A 20,494-nucleotide genomic window follows, 5' to 3' on the forward strand; every position below is an offset into this window, starting at 1 on the left:
AAAAGGAGAAAGAAACTCTCTCTGAAAGACTTAAACAAATGCAGAATAAGCATGAAAAGGAATTGGGAGAAAAAGACGATGCAATCTCAGAGCTCCAAGAAATGATCAACAGACACAGCCAAGAGACCACCAGCCTAAATGAGAAGGTCAGGATCTTGGAGGACGACAAGTCTATATTACAAGAGGAGCTTGAAAATGTCCAAGAGATCTCGGACAAAGTAAAAAATGAGAATGAATATTTGGAGATAGTGATCCTCAAAAACGCTGAAAGAATTGATGAACTGACAGAGACAGTCAATGTTCTCCAAGCCCAGAACACACAGCTCTCCTCTCAATTGACTGAGAGCAAAGAGAAGGCTACTCAGGTTTGCCAGGAGAAGGAGGAACAGCAGCTGAAGTTGGTTAAGGAGTTTGAGGAGAAACTCAAAATGTTCCAGAGAGGCAATGAGGGCTCCAGAAATATAAAGAAGGAGCTACAGGAACTGCTGAAAGAAAAGCATCATGAAATCAATCATTTGCAACATGACTCCATCAAATACCAGGAGCTGATTTTAGACCTAGAAAGGTCTCTGAAGGCTTCAGAGTCAGCGCATGAACAGGTGGAGAAGGAGCTGAGGGAAATGACAGAGAGGATATCTTGTCTAGAAGAAGGGAGGAGGCATCTTGAAGCTGAGCTTACCACACACAAGAACCTTCTCAATGAGGCAAAGAAAGATTTGACAAACATTAGCTCTGAAAAAGACCAATTGGTTGAGGTAGTATCAGAAAAGAACAATCAATCAGAATGCCAGGTCATGGAGAGAACTAAAGCACTACAGCATGTAGCTGAGCAGCAAAAGAGTATTTTCATGGAGAGGGAGGTAATTTTACAGCAACATATAGAGGAACTTCTGGGTTCCAAGGAGAAGGAGAGTCAGGTAGTTTTAGAATTGAAGAGGAAAATAGATTCTCAAGATTTACAGATGAATACTCTGAAAGAGAGGCTGACACTAATTTGGCTAAGTTAGCAGCCCTGTCCTCTAGTCCTCAGGGTACCGATGCTGTGAAACAGTGGAATGATATGTTCCTAAATACCTTGCATGAGAAGGACAGCCAGCTTCTAGAACAGGGCTTCGTCATAACGAGATTCCTTGAAGACATTCGAGTGAAGGAGAAGGAGATGACTGAACTGCAGGTAACCAAGTCGAGGCTCGAAAGGACACTTGGTGATTACACAGTAGCTGCCACAGCTCAGCAGAGGCAGTTGTTTATAATGGGTGCCAGCAATAGAGAGCTTAACGAAACCGTGGAGCTCCTGAATCAACAGTTGCAGGAACTGAGTGACCAGGTTGAGAGATTAGAACAGGATAGGAGTGCACTCAACAGACATCTCACTGGAAGTGTAGATTCCACATCTAAAATGGAGTTTGATCTCCAACAGCTGGAAAATACACTCTTAGACACAGAGTCCCAGCTACTCCTCTCGCAGTCTCACAGTGACATGCTTCAGGTTGATTCTGAGAAACAGGAGGCCATTTCACTGCACCTGAAGTCACTACTGCAGAACAAAGATGCAGAAATCTCCTCTCTGCTGTCCTCCAGAGATGGACAGATGTCTGGGTATCTAGAACAGCTGCAAGCCAATCACCGTGCCCAGGTTGAAGGCTATGAGGACAGACTAACTGCCTTGTACTATGAAAGGGAGAAAGCTGACAAGGAGTTCAGAAGGCTGGAGAACAAAGTAAAATCCCTTCAAATGAAAGTTGACAAGTCCATTCAGGAAAAGGATAAAATGGCTGCTCAGATGGAAACATTCAGGAACTCCATGGTCTCCTTGCAGACAGAGAGAGAGCGTTTGATGTCAGAATATAGGATGTCTGAGGCAAGGAATCAGACTGTAATGCAAGGCAAGGAGGGGTCGGCTGAAGGAGACCTCAGTGCAACCAAGGGCCTTAAACACGAGATTAGGACTCTCCTTCATCAGATGGATGATCTGAACTCTGAGAATGCCATGCTCAGGGCACAGCTGATCAGATATAGAGAAGACTTGAATCAGGTCCTGTCCTTGAAGGACAGCCAGTTGAAAGAGTTGCTCAGGAAGCAGCAAGATGCCATCAAAAACCTGGAAAACCAAAAAGCCACAGCTGAAAAGCAGAACCGGAAGACCCTTCTGGAACTCGAGAGGGAAGGACAGGCAAGCGATGACTTAAAAGCTGCGAATTCCAAACTTCAAACACAGGTCACTGATCTGGAAGCTAACATATTGGCCCTGAATAAGGGATTGCAAGAAACGAATAAAGGCAAAGTGATTGCCGACTTGCAGCATGCCGTGGCAGCCAAAGCTGCGGAATGTAACGACCTCCAGCAAAAACTGTTTGCTCAGAAAGTGGCAGCGGATGACTGGAAAGGCAGCCTGCAGCTCCTGGAGCGTGAGACTGAGAAGAAACTGGGAGAGGCAGAGGACAAGTACAACAGCGAGCTCGATGCCTTTGAACAAGAAGTCGAACTGATGAGAAACGAGAAGGAGACCGCTGACCAGAGGGTTGCTGAGCTGGCCAGGGACCTGATGCAAACTGAGAAGCTGCTGTCCGATGCTAGAGTCCAAAGCACGGACCTGAAGTCTCAGAACGAGTCACTGGGTAAAGCCATGGCCGCCTTGCAGAACGACCGCGACCAGCTCATCGAGGACTTCAAGATCCTCCGGAACCGATACGACGAGGAGCTCCGAGAGACCCAGGGGGCCTTGACCAAGGTGGAGAGACATCTAGGCGACACGACCTCGGAGCTGGCCACCTTGGCCAAAGAGAGACACATACTGGTACAGAAACTCTCTGCTCTAGAGAGCAAAGATGCTCCCTCCCAGCTCACTTCACTGGTAGACGAGCTGTCTGTGGCCTTGTCAGAGAAGGAAGGGCAGCTCCAACGGGTTTCCCTGGAAAACGACACGTATAGCAGTAAGGTATCGGCTTTCTCTAGGTCCATGGCCAGCCTCCAAGATGACCGAGACCGGCTGATGGAGGAGCTGGCTGGGGCAAAGAGGGCATTCGAGTCCAGGCAAGGATTAGGTCCAGAGGTTGTAGACATCGCCAATACAGGGGAGTCAAATAGCCATAGAAGCAGTGGTATTCAGGCCCTTCAGACTGGGAGAGATGGGCTGGTAAGTCACCAGTTGTGACTCAAAGCTTGCTGTTTGGTTGTCATTTGGTTGTGTTTTGGTTTAGGCTGTGAGTGTGAACTTGCTGACAGCATGCAGGAGACCAGTCAAAAAGCTAATCTACCTGTCATGGCTTTGGTGTGTGCACTTCCTGACAGCATGCAGGGGACCAGTCAAAAAGCTAATCTACCTGTCATGGCTTTGGTGTGTGCACTTCCTGACAGCATGCAGGGGACCAGTCAAAAAGCTAATCTACCTGTCATGGCTTTGGTGTGTGCAAGCATGACAATCTGTTTGTGTTGCAGGAATGCATTTTTTTTGTGAAGTGTTCAAATGAGTCTCCTCAATGTGCATTGTTGTTGTGTCTCTAGTGGTTTGTTTTGTCTATTGAAGGAGACGAGACAGAGGATGGATGAGCTGCAGAGGGCCTTGCAGCAGGCACAGGCCTTCAAACTGCAGACTGAAGCAGCAGTCAGCGGGTACCAGGCAGAGCTGGCTGAACTGAGGTAAGATCCTAACTGCACCTACAAAGATTTCAGTTGGCCATTTAAATTGTATTACTTCTGCCAATTTGGTTACTTTTGCACATTGGTGAGGTCAATGCTGTAAATCGAAAGCACTCAATGTGTTCTGAAAGATGAGACGTCGAGGATTATAATAAATATGTCTTTGATGTAATACAAGCAAACCACACACACACACTCCAAATGTGCACTTCACATTTCAAAATTCACAGTATGGAAATGTATGATCTCTGTTTGATGTAGAATTACGAGGATGACGTGGCATCATACCCTGGGTTGTTCCAAACAGAATGTTTGCTTTATTGTGAAGAAAATGTGCAGTGGAACACGCACCTGAATGCCCTCACGACTCCATTCTTTGCTCATCGAAATGTGTGTGTTTCTCTGAAGTACCTTGTGAAATCCTAACATGGTATAATAATCGTTTTTTAGAACATGGCTAGTAGTGTTGGCAATAGAATGAGCAGGCCCACCTGACCGAGACAGTAATTGTGTAATGGTGGGGATGCAGGGCTGTGTTCCAAACAAAAAACTTGCTTCACTTTTATTTTATTTTAAATATATATTTTTGTATTTACTTAACCTTTATTATTATTATGTAACTTCCTCAATTGCACAGCTTGAAGGCTCTTTCTTTGAGTAATACATGTATTGAAATTACTTAGGAACTGTGCACAGTTTGGAGAGGTGTGAGGCCTCATGGAGACATCAGTCAGACCTCTCACTCAAACCCACAGTTTGGAGAGGTGTGAGGCCTCATGGAGACATCAGTCAGACCTCTCACTCAAACCCACAGTTTGGAGAGGTGTGTGTGGCCTCATGGAGACACCAGTCAGACCTCTCACTCAAACCCACAGTTTGGAGAGGTGCGTGATCTCATGGAGACACCAGTCAGACCTCTCACTCAAACCCACAGTTTGGAGAGGTGCGTGATCTCATGGAGACACCAGTCAGACCTCTCACTCAAACCCACAGTTTGGAGAGGTGCGTGATCTCATGGAGACACCAGTCAGACCTCTCACTCAAACCCACAGTTTGGAGAGGTGTGTGGCCTCATGGAGACACCAGTCAGACCTCTCACTCAAACCCACAGTTTGGAGAGGTGTGAGGCCTCATGGAGACACCAGTCAGACCTCTCACTCAAACCCACAGTTTGGAGAGGTGTGTGGCCTCATGGAGACACCAGTCAGACCTCTCATTCAAACCCACAGTTTGGAGAGGTGTGAGGCCTCATGGAGACACCAGTCAGACCTCTCACTCAAACCCACAGTTTGGAGAGGTGTGAGGCCTCATGGAGACACCAGTCAGACCTCTCACTTGTCATTTTATTGTCTTATGTTGCAATTACCCCAAATGTTGCGTGAATATTGTTATCATGTTACCAAATGTATACAGATGCTGTGAAAAGTAGAGTAAATGTAAAAATCACATAAAATGAACAAGTTTATTTTTGGATTCGGTCTTGTCAGATGAAATGTTGTCTCCTCACCTTTGTTCTGATCATTTCCCCATAATCTCCAAGGTGTTCTCTTTCAACTGCTACCATGATTGTACATAGCCCTATGCTTCTCATATTATTTTCTGTTAGAAAAATGACAATTTGGCCCTGTTCATATATGCCAATTCCCCTGAGTGTAAATGGTGAACAAAGGCCCCGCTTCACATTTCACAAAAAAAATAGCAAATTATATAATTGTTATGCAACAGATGGCATCTAGTTACCAGAGTGGAAACTGTGTTGCTGCACCAGACAGTCTTTAGCTCACCAGCAGGTGACAGCCCATCTATCTGTCCTCATGGTGTCCCTTCAGGTTGTCTCCCCACCCACACAGAGTTCTCCCAACCCCCACTCGCTCACATGCCCTGGCAGGTCCCCATGGTCAAGCACTATATGAGTTGTCACATGGTGACAATCCCCTTCAGCTGCTAGATCTCCTGCCAATCCCATCTCCAATACAAACCAGGTCTGAATTCCATTTGTTAGAGAATTGAAAAAAAATGTATTTTCAATACACCTCTTATATTGACTGTGTTTGAAGTGGATTTGGAATCTCCCCTGACCCACGCCTCCATGTGTGTTCCTTGGTTTGCCCAGTAGTGGTTCACTGCTTACTACAGCCATACAAATAGATGGATTGTCCGCTACTAAACAGAGGCTACTGAAGAAACCACACTACTGACTGGGTCCACCAGTGGGTCACTCAAGTGTTGATGCAATGACCTCTGACCTCTGTTCTTCCCCAGGTCTGAGAGTAGCAGGCTGCAGGCTGAGTGCCAGCGTCTGGCTGGGGAGAGGAAGGAGACCATGGCCCTGGTGGGGAAGGATGTGTCTGATGACCCGTCACTGACCCAGCTCCAGGCGGAGAGAACTCAGCTGCAGAGTCACCTGCAGCGCTGCCTCTATGAGATCCAGCAGAGAGATCTACACTGCCAGCAGCTCAACGCCAAGGTACTGAACACGCACGCACGCACTCACAAAACAACCCAAATCAGCTCTGCAACCAAGGTACTGAACACACACGCACACACTCACAAAACAACCCAAATCAGCTCTGCAACCAAGGTACTGAACACACACACACTCACAAAACAACCCAAATCAGCTCTGCAACCAAGGTACTGAACACACACGCACTCACAAAACAACCCAAATCAGCTCTGCACCAAGGTACTGAACACACACGCACACACTCACAAAACAACCCAAATCAGCTCTGCAACCAAGGTACTGAACGCACACACTCACAAAACAACCCAAATTAGCTCTGCAACCAAGGTACTGAACACGCACGTACTCACAAAACAACCCAAATCAGCTCTGCAACCAATGTACTGAACACACACGCACACACTCACAAAACAACCCAAATCAGCTCTGCAACCAAGGTACTGAACACACACGCACACGCACACACTCACAAAACAACCCAAATCAGCTCTGCAACCAAGGTACTGAAGACACTCACAAAACAACCCAAATCAGCTCTGCAACCAAGGTACTGAACACGCACACACTCACAAAACAACCCAAATCAGCTCTGCAACCAAGGTACTGAACACGCACGCACACACTCACAAAACAACCCAAATCAGCTCTGCAACCAAGGTACTGAACACGCACACACTCACAAAACAACCCAAATCAGCTCTGCAACCAAGGTACTGAAGACACTCACAAAACAACCCAAATCAGCTCTGCAACCAAGGTATTGAACACGTACGCACACACTCACAAAACAACCCAAATCAGCTCTGCAACCAAAGTGCTGAACACAGAAACCAACGCACAGGTATTGAATCAGTTTCCACTAAGTTCACCATACTCAACACAGATCTTCTCTCCTCCCAACCGCTCCTCTGTCCTCTCCTCATCTCCCTATCTCAGCTGCAGCAGGTGGTGGAGGAGAAAGGGGGTGTGTCGGCCCAGCTGAGGGCAGTGTCTCAGACGCTGAGAGACACCCAGAACCGCTGCTATTGGCTGGAGAACCAGGCCCTGCCTAACCAGCACCACCAGGGCCTTGCAAAGGTAGAAAGTCGTGTGTGTGTGTGTGTGTGTGTGTGTGTGTGTGTGTGTGTGTGTGTGTGTGTGTGTGTGTGCCTCAGGCTTGTCTGGTGTCTGAATGACTATAGTGTGTTTGTCTGGTATCTGTGTCTGACTGTGTGTGTATCCTTGTCCGTGTGTGTTTTAATGAATAGTAGCCTGGATGTACTCTGTGTCAGTAGGTTACTATATTTATGTTTGCATATAACGTTGGACACATGCTCATCCTACTGAAGTGAATCAGCTCAAATGTCTTGCTGTTTGCTCTCCCGTCCAGCAGGGGGTGATGTCTGTAGAAGTGCCTCCGGGAGCTCCCCAGGAGAGGAGCAGTGCTGTGGTAGACATGGAAGCACTGGAGGCCGGCGAGCTCAGGACCAGGTGACTCTCTGTCCCTTCGTCTGTCTCTCTCTCAAACTCTCTCTCGCTCTCTCACTTTCTTGGTATGTTTTGCTCTCTCTCTCTCTATTATATTCTCTCTTTCTTTCTCTCCCATTTTCTCTCGCTCTCTGTGTCCATGCATGGTTAGCCTGTTTCCAGATCTGTTTGTGCTCTTGCCAACCATTGCTGTCAGCCCAACAGTCTGCCCGTCTTCATATATATCAACAACCAATCAGTGACCTCTCATATATACGGTTTCATAGTGAACATTGAGAATACCGTGATGCCAGACTGTTTGGCATGAAGGAGTGTCAGAATGACTACATTGTGTGTGTGTGTTGCAGGCTGGTGGAGGTAGAGCAGAGTGTTGTTCAGCTAAGTGAGAGTCTGGCTGAAGAGAGGACCAGGAGGGAAGCAGCCGAGGAAGCTCTGGGACTGGCTGAGGACAGAGCCAAGAGGTGACACGCACACACACACACTAATGCAGGGTTGAGACATGCCTAGTGGAGGGGTCTGGTCTGAGGAGGAGGACAATATGTATTCTGTAGTACTGGGATAGGTAAAGATTTTGCCACAACTGGACACACACACACACACACACACAGCTATTCTCACACTATGTGTGGGTGACAGTCTGTTTGAGTTACCATGCCAACTCATTGTCATGCCAAACAGCAGCCTGGCCTCACAGCATTCTCAACGTTCACTACAGCCTTTAATGTCCACACCATCACTGGCATTAGGGGAGACGGCAGGAAATGTGCTAATAAACTTTAATTTGACCATTAATAACATACCCACTCTGTCTCTGTCTCTCACATTCTAACATGCTACCCAAACCGGACGCGTGCGCTGCAAAATAATAACGTTATTCAATCATTGCACCCACACTGCTCGTGCGCGCAAAGAGCGTCTGCGTTACCAGGCACTAAAATAGAAGTTTCTTCTATTTGTAACGCTGAACGCAATGCAAGTCCTGCCTCTCCCATCTCCTCATTGGGTTTTAGAAGCATATACCCACATGCCATCTCCTCATGTGGGTGATTGAAAGATGAACTGAGGTCGGTCGTTTGGTTGTGGTAATACATCTTATTAGGAACATTAGATGCCAATCGCCATATAAAGTCCAAAGAAGAAAAAGGCTTAAATGAGGAAAGATGACTAGAAACAATTCGGTTGACCGTTTTATGTGTGGATTAATTGGCGGAGTAGAGGACCTTGTGCATTTCAGGTAAAATAACAAATCAACGTTTATATCCCAGGACAAATTAGCGAGCAACAGAAAGCTAGCTCAATAAGACAAATTAGCTAGTAACTGCTAGCTCGCTAGATAAATTGCCATAAATGTTTAATGCTTTTCGACCTGTCCCCAAATTAATATTTTTGGTTTGCGCACAATGGCGCATGTGCCCGGTTTGGGCATGGTGTAATACACATGCACAAATTCACTTAGAAGCTATTCTCATTGACAAATATTTAAGGAGAGCAAGACAAGATTTAAATTTACATAATATGTACATCAACTTTTCAATTTACGTTACAAGCTTGCCTTACCTCTCGTTGAGACTGGCAACGTGACATTCTTGCTCTGCAGCTCCAAATTCTCTGTAAATATCAGTATGGCAGTAGCCACTGACTAGCCAGTAAGCTTTGAAACTATTCAACAATGCGAGCAACTTTTCCTCTAAAATATATTAACTACGCTCTTAAATAATGCAACCAAACCGTATCACACTCTTGAATAATGCAACCAAACCGTATTACACTCTTGAATAATGCAACCAAACCGTATCACACTCTTGAATAATGCAACCAAACCGTATTACACTCTTGAATAATGCAACCAAACCGTATCACACTTGAATAATGCAACCAAACCGTATTACACTCTTGAATAATGCAACCAAACCGTATCACACTCTTGAATAATGCAACCAAACCGTATTACACTCTTGAATAATGCAACCAAACCGTATCACACTCTTGAATAATGCAACCAAACCGTATCACACTCTTGAATAATGCAACCAAACCGTATCAGACTCTTGAATAATGCAACCAAACCGTATTACACTCTTGAATAATGCAACCAAACCGTATCACACTTGAATAATGCAACCAAACCGTATTACACTCTTGAATAATGCAACCAAACCGTATCACACTTGAATAATGCAACCAAACCGTATTACACTCTTGAATAATGCAACCAAACCGTATCACACTCTTGAATAATGCAACCAAACCGTATTACACTCTTGAATAATGCAACCAAACCGTATCACACTCTTGAATAATGCAACCAAACCGTATCACACTCTTGAATAATGCAACCAAACCGTATCAGACTCTTGAATAATGCAACCAAACCGTATTACACTCTTGAATAATGCAACCAAACCGTATCACACTTGAATAATGCAACCAAACCGTATTACACTCTTGAATAATGCAACCAAACCGTATCACACTTGAATAATGCAACCAAACCGTATTACACTCTTGAATAATGCAACCAAACCGTATCACACTTGAATAATGCAACCAAACTGTATTACACTCTTGAATAATGCAACCAAACCGTATCACACTTGAATAATGCAACCAAACCGTATTACACTCTTGAATAATGCAACCAAACCGTATCACACTTGAATAATGCAACCAAACCGTATTACACTCTTGAATAATGCAACCAAACCGTATCACACTTGAATAAGGCAACCAAACCGTATCACACTCTTGAATAATGCAACCAAACCGTATTACACTCTTGAATAATGCAACCAAACCGTATTACACTCTTGAATAATGCAACCAAACCGTATCACACTCTTGAATAATGCAACCAAACCGTATTACACTCTTGAATAATGCAACCAAACCGTATTATACTCTTGAATAATGCAACCAAACCGTATTACACTCTTGAATAATGCAACCAAACCGTATTACACTCTTGACTAATGCAACCAAACCGTATCACACTCTTGAATAATGCAACCAAACCGTATCACACTCTTGAATAATGCAACCAAACCGTATTACACTCTTGAATAATGCAACCAAACCGTATCACACTCTTGAATAATGCAACCAAACCGTATCACACTCTTGAATAATGCAACCAAACCGTATCACACTCTTGAATAATGCAACCAAACCGTATCACACTCTTGAATAATGCAACCAAACCAGTATCACACTCTTGAATAATGCAACCAAACCGTATTACACTCTTGAATAATGCAACCAAACCGTATCACACTCTTGAATAATGCAACCAAACTGTATCACACTCTTGAATAATGCAACCAAACCGTATTACACTCTTGAATAATGCAACCAAACCGTATCACACTCTTGAATAATGCAACCAAACCGTATCACACTCTTGAATAATGCAACCAAACCGTATTACACTCTTGAATAATGCAACCAAACCGTATCACACTCTTGAATAATGCAACCAAACCGTATCACACTCTTGAATAATGCAACCAAACCGTATCACACTCTTGAATAATGCAACCAAACCGTATCACACTCTTGAATAATGCAACCAAACCGTATTACACTCTTGAATAATGCAACCAAACCGTATCACACTCTTGAATAATGCAACCAAACCGTATCACACTCTTGAATAATGCATCCAAACCGTATTATACTCTTGAATAATGCAACCAAACCGTATTACACTCTTGAATAATGCAACCAAACCGTATCACACTTGAATAATGCAACCAAATCGTATCACACTTGAATAATGCAACCAAACCGTATCACACTCTTGAATAATGCAAGCAAACCGTATCACACTCTTGAATAATGCAACCAAACCGTATCACACTCTTGAATAATGCAACCAAACCGTATTACACTCTTGAATAATGCAACCAAACCGAATTACACTCTTGAATAATGCAACCAAACCGTATCACACTCTTGAATAATGCAACCAAACCGTATCACACTTGAATAAGGCAACCAAACCGTATTACACTCTTGAATAATGCAACCAAACCGTATCACACTCTTGAATAATGCAACCAAACCGTATCACACTCTTGAATAATGCAACCAAACCGTATCACACTCTTGAATAATGCAACCAAACCGTATTACACTCTTGAATAATGCAACCAAACCGTATCACACTCTTGAATAATGCAACCAAACCGTATTACACTCTTGAATAATGCAACCAAACCGTATTACACTCTTGAATAATGCAACCAAACCGTATCACACTCTTGAATAATGCAACCAAACCGTATCACACTCTTGAATAATGCAACCAAACCGTATCACACTCTTGAATAATGCAACCAAACCGTATTACACTCTTGAATAATGCAACCAAACCGTATCACACTCTTGAATAATGCAACCAAACCGTATTACACTCTTGAATAATGCATCCAAACCGTATTATACTCTTGAATAATGCAACCAAACCGTATTACACTCTTGAATAATGCAACCAAACCGTATCACACTTGAATAATGCAACCAAATCGTATCACACTTGAATAATGCAACCAAACCGTATCACACTCTTGAATAATGCAAGCAAACCGTATCACACTCTTGAATAATGCAACCAAACCGTATCACACTCTTGAATAATGCAACCAAACCGTATTACACTCTTGAATAATGCAACCAAACCTTGAATAATGCAACCAAATTACACTCTTGAATAATGCAACCAAACCGTATCACACTCTTGAATAATGCAACCAAACCGTATCACACTTGAATAAGGCAACCAAACCGTATTACACTCTTGAATAATGCAACCAAACCGTATCACACTCTTGAATAATGCAACCAAACCGTATCACACTCTTGAATAATGCAACCAAACCGTATCACACTCTTGAATAATGCAACCAAACCGTATTACACTCTTGAATAATGCAACCAAACCGTATCACACTCTTGAATAATGCAACCAAACCGTATCACACTCTTGAATAATGCAACCAAACCGTATCACACTCTTGAATAATGCAACCAAACCGTATCACACTCTTGAATAATGCAACCAAACCGTATCACACTCTTGAATAATGCAACCAAACTGTATCACACTCTTGAATAATGCAACAATTCACAAGCATGTGCAGACAATTCAAGTTTTTTTTCTCGTTCTTACGCATATTAGCTAAACTTAGCTTGCAAGATGTAGCTTGCAATGGGGAGCATGTAGCCCAGCGGTCAAGGGCGTTGTGCAGGTAACCGAGCGTTTGCTGGTTCGAATCCCAGAGCCGACTAGGTGAAAGAAATCTGCTAGTGTGCCCTTAACCCTAATTGCTCATGTAAGTCGCTCTGGATAAAAAAGGTTTTCTAAAATGTAAGACAATAATACAGCTAGTCAGCTATAATAGCTATTAACGTTAGCATATCAAACGTTAACGTTTACCCCTCTCATACGAAAAGTATAGTTTCAGCATATTAAAGCCACCTTTGAACAAACCAGGCTTCATTTTATCAATATCGTGTAAGTTATTATATGTGGTAAATGCAAAATTGCGACTGAATACTTTGATAAATCCCCTAGTGAGTTGATCAGCTCCTTGCCTGGATGTTGGCTCAGAGCAGCCAAGGGAGGAAAAACACTGTTGAGCATCACTTTCTTAAATATACAGCGATCATTTCAGAATGTAGCAGGCTGTTACTCCAGTTTCAGGTGAAAACTCAATAAACTATACATTGAAAATGCTGTTTACACTGTCCTGCTTAGAGGGGTGCAGCTGTGGGGTGAGTGCTGTGCGTGAACTCCGGAGGTATCGTTTGAGACGTGAGAAATACTTAACTTTACATTACAGTAATGTCTCTCGAGAATCAATACCTCTCGAGAATCTCTAGAAATTCTCCTTAATTCTGGTGAATAAGAATAGACCCTTAGCTCCTACTCTCGAGAATCTTTCAAAATGATTCTTAATTCTCATCAATGAGAATAGACCCTTTCTCTTTCGCACATGTTCCTACTTTCTGACACAGGTGCTTTTTAAATAGACCGGTCAGTAGTTGTCATGCTGGTAACGGTTCATGATGATTTGATGATGATGTGAATGGTTGTCACTGTGGTAGTTTTGCTTGTTGTTGCAGAAGCACATGAATAAAGTAATTTGATGCTGTATGTAGATACTATGAAAGTGAACTGTGTGATCGGGTGTATTCATTCCGCCGATGAATTGAATTCACAGACACACTTAGTAGTAAAGGCGTCTCTTTCCTCTCCAGCGTTGACTCCAGTCCATCCAGGACGACCCAGAGAGACTTCAGCATCCAGCTGGATACAGAGGAGGAGTGGGAGGCCCTCATCCTCAACCCCAACGAACCCCTGGTCACACGCAAGGTCAGTGTTACTCACAAAACTTAAATTAGTCGATGTCTTGCAAACCTGTGGAAAGTTATTTGGCATAATTTTAAAAGTCCCCATTAAAATCGGTCTGATGAAGCCAGGGATGTCTGTTTCTTTGCATGGGCTGCATCTCAATCCAATTCATTTTTATTTTTTTTGCCACCGTGGCCCGTCGGTGTAACTGCTAAACTGCTTGCTGTACACTGTTTTGTGTGATTATACACATGGATTGGATTGTGCGTTTACTAACGTGTTAGTTCTAGGTTGATGTTAACCTTAATATGGTGACACTAATGAAGGCTGAGTAGCGGTTTGGCTTGGAGACGTTTTTTTGTTGTTGCACCTGGTCACAGACCACTGTTGTGCACTGAAGTCCACAAGCGAAGGGAAAAGGTGAGAGGAGGAGAGCCTGTAGATGCCAGAAGGAAAGTGTTTGATACCTCTGGCCTGCTCGCCTCCCTACCACTGAGGAAGTACAGTTCCCGCTCAGCCCAGTCAAAACTGTTCGCTGCTCTGGCCCCCCAATGGTGGAACAAACTCCCTCACGACGCCAGGACAGCAGAGTCAATCACCACCTTCCGGAGACACCTGAAACCCACCTCTTCAAGGAATACCTAGGATAGGATAAGTAATCCTTCTCACCCCCCCCCCTTAAATGATTTAGATGCACTATTGTAAGTGGCTGTTCCACTGGATGTCAGAAGGTGAATTCACCAATTTGTAAGTCGCTCTGGATAAGAGCGTCTGCTAAATGACTTAAATGTAATGTAAATCTGTATGTGGATACTATGAAAGTGAACTGTGTGATCGGGTGTATTCATTCCGCCGATTCTGTTTCAAAACATTTTTTAATAAATGGAAGCAAATATGGGCCTCCTGTGTGGCGCAGTGGTCTAGAGATTCTGGGTTCGAGTCCAGGCTCTGTCGCAGCCACAATTGGCCCAGCGTCGTCCGGGTTAGGGGAGGGTTTAGCCGGCAGGGATCGACCTTCGCCTCTCCCGAGTCCCCACGGGAGTTGCAGCGATGAGACAGGACTGTAACTACCAATTGGAAACCATGAAATTGGGGAGAAAACGGTAAAAAAAAAAATATCAAAAAAGAAAAATGGAAGCAAATGAAATGGGGAGAGACTTACCTGAATTTTTCCAAAGAAAAGTTATTTTTCCATTTTGCAACTGTTTGGACTAATGATTACACCCCAGATCAGCTAAACGCAGGCAGGTGTGTTCAAGGCTGCATTGAATGTGTCACTGTCTGTCATTTTGATTACCAAAATGTGTCTCTCGACCTGTGCAACTACGTTATAAACGTTCATTTGTAGGCTAGGAGGGTGTAGCAACATCATGATACTTATACGGCAAAGTTGAGTATCTTGTAGGAGCCTAAACCTATGGATGTTACATTTAGCTGGGTGAATAGAATATGAATGACATCATCCAATATGATGTAATAGAAATAAGGCCATGCACCAAAAAACAACCACATCCTCCCTAATCTTAAACGGCACCGGCCGCCACCGATGCAGAACTACCTGGTCCCAGATCTGTTTGTGCTCTTGTCAGCACCCCTGGAGAAAGGCAGAAATCATGTTGGTGCTGGTTTAGATATTGAATTCAACAAATGTGAAAAGAATCAAGCTGAAACGTGTGTTTTTTGACATGTGCATCCTCATTCTACTATGTGCTCTTTCCAACTCCATTACTCTCATTGCAAGGCAAACGTGTTTCTCATGACAAGGAGTTGACATGATGGCACAAGCAGACTGGCACTCAGGCTAGGACTGTTCTTCTTGACTCACCAATCATCAATCACATGTATGATGACCAATGATAACCAATGCCTGTTTGACGAACGACTCTCCCTCTCCTCCCCTCCCTCCCTCTCCTAACCAGGTGAAAGGCGGGATGCTGGCCTGCAGGCGCTGGCTTCGGGGGCGGAGCCTGTACTGCTCCAAGCTGCTGTCATCACGGGCCCGCTCGCGCTACCTCTTCCTTGGCTACCTGCTGATTCTGCACGTGGCTGTCCTCATGTGCCTCACCGGCGCCCTCTAGTGCTGTGGGGTGAAAACAATCACAAGTTGCAGATAGAAATATAATTTATAGATCAGACTGAGGCACGTTTCCTCCATGACAAAGACGGTTTGTTCTGCACAATGTTTTTCTATGTAGTTCACTTGACGCTGGGGTGTTAACATTGCAGATACAAATGTCATGTGTAGACAAGGCACCATGGCCCGTTTCCTCCACGACAGAGGAATGTCTGTTCTACTCCATTTCGAAGTAGTTAACCATGTCTTTTTCCCCTGGAATGTTATTCCACCTTTCAGAATAAGCTGCAGGTTGTTGTCTAGTATCCAGAGTTTTCATAAGAGTGAGGGCTTTTGGGGTGTGTCTCAAGTCTTGTGGCTTCTTCTCCTCGCCTCCTTCCCTTGGTTCTCACTGGTCTGAAAAGAAAATGGACAGCTGATAGTGGGTCCTTTGGTTAGATCCTACCTTCTTGTTTTCACCCATTTTTTTGTCAGATCAGTGCAGACGGAGGCGAGAGGAAGAAGACTGTTATTGACTATTAAGACGCAGCCTTTGGAGTGTCTCAGGAGAAAGTGCCGTTTCGATCCTGTCTGTTATGTGTTAAAGCCTGAGACGGAACAGAAAGCCATATCCATTCTACATGAACGCTAGCCTAAGACGTGCGTACGTACGTGTGTGTGTGTGTTTGAAACACATTTGTGTGCGCAGGTGTGTGTGTTCATTTGCACGTGTACAAGAAATAAACACTAGTCCACTGTAACCTCATTTAGATTCACCTTGGAGAACAAAGACTGGTGTAAGTCTAAGATGATTCATCAACAACATGATGGAACTGCCCCACTCAGACTGATGCTGATGTCTGGCAAGACACAGATACGGTATTTCAGGAGAGAAGGGTGGAAAAAGCCAATAGTACTATTTCTGCAAAGATGCCTATGTAATTGCACTGCTGCTCAACCCTTCTCCCCAATACCAAACCCACTGTGTGCTCAACCTGGCACGACCAGGCCATGGCACAATGTTCCCTTTGGCACCCCCTGGTGTCTCCTGGGTAATAACTGGGTGATGGTGGCCTTCACACAATTCTAAGGTCTATTCTATAGCTGCTGCATTCAAAGCTATGCACTAAAACTCTCATCAGGGGGTGTTTTTTCCCTTCTCTCCTTCAGCAAAGATATTCAACATAATGTAGGGCCAGGAGTTTTATCTGACCACGTGTCCTGATAAGGAAATACTGATCTGGACCCTAGTAATAGGATCTAACTGGCCCCTAGTAATAGGATCTAACTGGCCCCTAGTAATAGGATCTAACTGGCCCCTAGTAATAGGATCTAACTGGCCCCTAGTAATAGGATCTATCTGGAACCTAAAGGTTTTACCTTGTCAGATCACATGGTCTGAAGAATATCCTCCTACCCCGTTTGTGAGCATGTACCCTGGTAAGTGTGTAAGTAAGATGTTGTATTTAAGGGTGGAGTGTAAAAGGGTGCAAGTGTGCACCCTTGAAAGTCTACTGTGTGTATTTATGTATCTGTATTTGTTGCTCTGTGCCCCCCAATGCTCTGTTGTTCACTGTACATTTCTACTCCATCTGTTGATTGATTACATGCTGATTGAATCACTTTATTGATAGTGCAGGGTGGCAATTCACAAAGCAGGAGACAATATGTCAGCCATCTTACTTTGAGACACTTTGAGATATAATTTGTATTTCTCTGGTTCGTATCTCATCTGTTTCAAGTTTAGCATGGGACGAACTGAGAGAATGTCATACTTCTAACAAGTGTGTTTTACCTCTCTGCACTAGGAAATATGAAGCCTGAGTGACAAGCTGTTTGTTTGTGCCATCATGCCAACTCTTTCTCACTCATTGTTATACCAAACACTTTTGGCTTGACAATGAGCAATGGAGTTGGCCAGAACACAAACAGATTTGGGACCAGGATAGGAAATCTGGTGTTTCAGAATATTTACGGTAGTTAGCCAGCTGAGCTAAAAACATTGCTCCTGCTTTGTGGGATACCACCATAGAGAATGATAGAGGCCTCTAGTGGCCAAAAGGCTGTATTAGCATGGGCAGCGCCATTGAGGGCTTCCACCATTTTAATGTAGTCAACTGGGTTGGACTTCCAACTTCATTGGCTGATCCCTCCTGGTGACCCTGTTGGAGTCATGTCCAACCGGGTCATTAGGAGGGATCAGCTAATCGTGAAGAAGATTGACTACTTCAATGGCACTGCCCATGCTGTCAGACGCTGTAATGGCACAGATACAAAGATAATGGATACCACCCTGTGGTATCCATTAGTGTTGGTGTTGTGGTGCCGTGGTCCTGATGGTCTGTATAGATGAGTCCTCTATCTATCTCTATGGATACCACCCTGTTCTAACATTGATGTTGTGGTACCGTGGTCCTGATGGTCTGTATAGATGAGTCCTCTATCTATCTCTATGGATACCACCCTGTTCTAACATTGATGTTGTGGTACCGTGGTCCTGATGGTCTGTATAGATGAGTCCTCTATCTATCTCTATGGATACCACCCTGTTCTAACATTGGTGTTGTGGTACCGTGGTCCTGATGGTCTGTATAGATGAGTCCTCTATCTATCTCTATGGATACCACCCTGTTCTAACATTGGTGTTGTGGTACCGTGGTCCTGATGGTCTGTATAGATGAGTCCTCTATCTATCTCTATGGATACCACCCTGTTCTAACATTGGTGTTGTGGTACCGTGGTCCTGATGGTCTGTATAGATGAGTCCTCTATTTATCTCTATGGATACCACCCTGTTCTAACATTGGTGTTGTGGTCCTGATGGTCTGTATATATGGTGTGATTGAGGAAAGGATGACAAAATACATCTATTTATAAGAGGAAATGCTACTGAGTGAAACCGAAATGTCATATTTTCTATATAGGCTCTATTTTTTAGAAGTCAAATCGTTTGGACAGCAATACTATCCTATCCAGGCATTAATGGGTTCAATACCTTGAGGTTGACTTTCACGAAGAAAGGAATTTTAATAAATCTGTTTGAAAAACACAACTCAAGTTACCTGTGTTTGATGTGTGTGTGTGTGGACATGAAGTCCCCACAGAAATAGTAAACTAACAACAAAGATTTGACCAACTGGGGACATTTTGTTTGTCCCCACAAGGACAAATGCTATTTCTAGGGGGCTTAGGGTTAAGGTTAGAATTAATGGTAGGATTAGGGAAAATAGGATTTTGAATGGGACTGAATTCTTTGTCCCCACAAGCGTAGTTATACAAGACTGCTGCATTCAAATCTATGCACTAAAACTCCCAATTCTATGCATCTTATTTCACATCAGGGTTTTTCCCCCCTTCTCTCCTTCAGCAAAGATATTCAACATAATGTAGGGCCAGGAGTTTTATCTGACCACGTGTCCTGATAAGGAAATACTGATCTGGACCCTAGTAATAGGATCTAACTGGACCCTAGTAATAGGATCTATCTGCACCCTAGTAATAGGATCTATCTGGACCCTAGTAATAGGATCTAACTGCACCCTAGTAATAGGATCTATCTGCACCCTAGTAATAGGATCTAACTGGACCCTAGTAATAGGATCTATCTGCACCCTAGTAATAGGATCTAACTGGACCCTAGTAATAGGATCTAACTGGACCCTAGTAATAGGATCTATCTGGACCCTAGTAATAGGATCTAACTGGACCCTAGTAATAGGATCTAACTGGACCCTAGTAATAGGATCTAACTGGACCCTAGTAATAGGATCTAACTGGACCCTAGTAATAGGATCTATCTGCACCCTAGTAATAGGATCTATCTGCACCCTAGTAATAGGATCTATCTGGACCCTAGTAATAGGATCTAACTGCACCCTAGTAATAGGATCTAACTGGACCCTAGTAATAGGATCTATCTGCACCCTAGTAATAGGATCTAACTGGACCCTAGTAATAGGATCTATCTGCACCCTAGTAATAGGATCTAACTGCACCCTAGTAATAGGATCTAACTGGACCCTAGTAATAGGATCTAACTGGACCCTAGTAATAGGATCTATCTGGACCCTAGTAATAGGATCTAACTGGACCCTAGTAATGGGATCTATCTGGACCCTAGTAATAGGATCTAACTGGACCCTAGTAATAGGATCTATCTGGACCCTAGTAATAGGATCTAACTGGCCCCTAGTAATAGGATCTATCTGCACCCTAGTAATAGGATCTATCTGGACCCTAGTAATAGGATCTAACTGGACCCTAGTAATAGGATCTAACTGGACCCTAGTAATAGGATCTAACTGGACCCTAGTAATAGGATCTATCTGCACCCTAGTAATAGGATCTAACTGGACCCTAGTAATAGGATCTATCTGCACCCTAGTAATAGGATCTTACTGGACCCTAGTAATAGGATCTTACTGGACCCTAGTAATAGGATCTAACTGGACCCTAGTAATAGGATCTAACTGGACCCTAGTAATAGGATCTATCTGGACCCTAGTAATAGGATCTA

General features: G+C 43.8%; 1 protein-coding gene across 4 annotated transcripts; it reads left to right on the forward strand.

The window, feature by feature from the left end:
• Positions 1-984: 984 nt before the first annotated feature.
• LOC135555506 (golgin subfamily B member 1-like) lies at positions 985-19,030 on the forward strand. 4 transcript variants are annotated; one of them, XM_064987996.1, is made up of 8 exons: positions 985-3,136; positions 3,527-3,639; positions 5,902-6,106; positions 7,043-7,183; positions 7,476-7,576; positions 7,921-8,034; positions 13,832-13,946; positions 15,845-19,030. In XM_064987996.1, exons 1-8 carry the CDS (start codon positions 1,061-1,063, stop codon positions 16,001-16,003), a joined length of 3,024 nt encoding a protein of 1,007 aa, XP_064844068.1. In that variant the 5' UTR covers positions 985-1,060; the 3' UTR covers positions 16,004-19,030. The 4 variants fall into 4 exon arrangements, with proteins under 4 accessions (XP_064844068.1, XP_064844078.1, XP_064844087.1 ...); XM_064988006.1 differs by having other exon boundaries at positions 7,479-7,576; XM_064988015.1 differs by having other exon boundaries at positions 3,530-3,639.
• The last annotated feature ends 1,464 nt before the right edge of the window (positions 19,031-20,494 follow it).

Source organism: Oncorhynchus masou, chromosome 2 (genome assembly GCF_036934945.1).
Source record: "Oncorhynchus masou masou isolate Uvic2021 chromosome 2, UVic_Omas_1.1, whole genome shotgun sequence".
Classification (NCBI taxonomy): domain Eukaryota; kingdom Metazoa; phylum Chordata; class Actinopteri; order Salmoniformes; family Salmonidae; genus Oncorhynchus; species Oncorhynchus masou.